Source organism: the organism of the source record quoted next, assembly GCF_019968985.1.
Source record: "MAG: Porospora cf. gigantea B chromosome Unknown PgB_NODE_6182_length_1720_cov_318.95, whole genome shotgun sequence".
Taxonomy (NCBI): Eukaryota; Apicomplexa; class Conoidasida; order Eugregarinorida; family Porosporidae; genus Porospora; species Porospora cf. gigantea B.
In genome coordinates, this window is record NW_027179151.1 from 1 (window position 1) to 1,720 (window position 1,720).

The following is a 1,720-nucleotide window of genomic DNA, read 5'->3' on the forward strand; positions in this document are numbered from 1 at the left end:
GGTCTATTCATAAAAACAAGTCAAAAACTCGATTAAGGCGACCAAGAAGGTCCATCAAAGCTCTGGCCGTTGACCTTCACAGTGTAATCTCCGTAGATAAGATTGACGCAGGACTCGTATGCCCCCGGAATAGACGCCTCCCAAGTTGTCTGGTATCCGACGATCTTGCAGCCGCTCTTCCAGTCGTTCTCGAAGTACTGCTCTAGTTTGGCGTTGGAGTCGTCTCCAAAGAGACCCTGGCGAGCACAGTCGAGTTCCTCGTCGGCCGGAATGTCCACGTGGAGAATCTCAGCAAAAGCCTTGTAGCTCGTGATGCGATTAGCAGCGCGTATATCGGTGGACCCTCCCTTGTTGCATTCAACTGCTCCGTTGATGACGTTGATAGTGGCGCCGAAACCTGCAGTGATGCCCTTCGCCAGATCGCCAGCAGAAGGGGTGTAAGACCCATCAGCAATGGACAGCATGGAAGGCTTCGGTGACTGCGGCTTGATGGCGAACCAGATGGCGGAGGCCAGATTCAGCCAGGTGTTCGCAACCAGTTGAGGTTCCCTAATCAGCTTGAAGCCGTCCTCCATAATAGCCCGTGAAAAAGGGCCGTAGTTGTAGTTGTATGAAAGTTGCTTGGCACCCCGTCCAAAGTACTTTTTGGCACCGCCGTCCTTGGCGCAGGGCATGAGCAACTCGTCGTACTTGTGGCGAATGGAGCAATACTCACAACTGGATCCAGTCTCAGAGCAACCGAACTCGGATATAAAATACAGTCCCTGTACATGCTCAGGAATCTTGCCAGGGTAGTATGAAGCTCCAGCATTCTTGTGGTCGCTGTCGATATCTGCAGCAGTCATGGTCGACCAGTGAGCGCCCGTTTCCTGACTCCAGTGAGCAAAGGACGTGGCCAACAGCTTCCTACAAATAGCATCAGAGTCGCGTCCGTCATTGTACGTCCTGCAGTACGTTGGGAACTTCGCGACGCCCTTTAGGAAATTCAAGTATGAATACTGATGATGCCTCACAGGGAAAATCTTGTCGAAGTCATTGGCACTCAGAATGGCCTCAACTCGCCTCACATTGACGGGGTTGTTGGCGTTACCTTCCGTGACAGCCTCGACTACAGCATTCCTGCGAACAGTTCCGGCTTCAATGAACTGCCTGGTGCCTTCAGGATACTTGGAGTACAACTCCTGTAGCTTCTGTCTTTGGATTCTGATACCTTCATCCGTCTCCACGACTTTCCGATTCCACACAACTTGGGCCATGCTTGAGGGAAGGTCATACTCCATAGCGTAAGTGTTAACGGACCAGTCGATGCACTTCCCCACGTCAGCCGGGTCGAAGACACAGTCATCGTCCTGAGGCGTAGGTGGTACTGGAGCAGTGGGAATTGTTGGAGGTACTGGGGGAGCCGTAGGAATGGTTGGAGGCACTGGGGGAGCCGTAGGAATTGTTGGAGGCACTGGGGGTGCCGTGGGAATTGTAGGAGGCACTGGGGGAGCGGTAGGAATTGTCGGAGGTGCTGGAGGAGCAGTGGTCACGTTACCAGATGACTTCGCGCAAAAGTTAAAGTTCTTTACGACACAGTCGGCCACAGCATCAGCACTTGACTGATCAGGACACCAGGGCTTTTGAGAAGCAGAAGCGTAGTGGTCGCAGTAATCCTTGCAGGTTTGATCGAACCAAGGAGAACTGGGAGACGACATCATCGACTTGCACTCATCCACGA

General features: G+C 52.8%; 1 protein-coding gene across 2 annotated transcripts; it reads right to left on the reverse strand.

Annotated features, from left to right (window-relative positions):
* Positions 1–32: 32 nt before the first annotated feature.
* Positions 33–1,700, reverse strand: KVP17_003482 (uncharacterized protein; the record flags this gene model as incomplete). Of its 2 annotated transcripts, none has more annotated exons than XM_068520820.1 (1): positions 33–1,700. In XM_068520820.1, the coding sequence occupies one exon, from the start codon at positions 1,698–1,700 to the stop codon at positions 33–35; it is 1,668 nt and encodes a 555-aa protein (XP_068372763.1). The 2 variants fall into 2 exon arrangements, with proteins under 2 accessions (XP_068372763.1, XP_068372762.1); XM_068520819.1 differs by having other exon boundaries at positions 33–1,697.
* Positions 1,701–1,720: the final 20 nt, after the last annotated feature.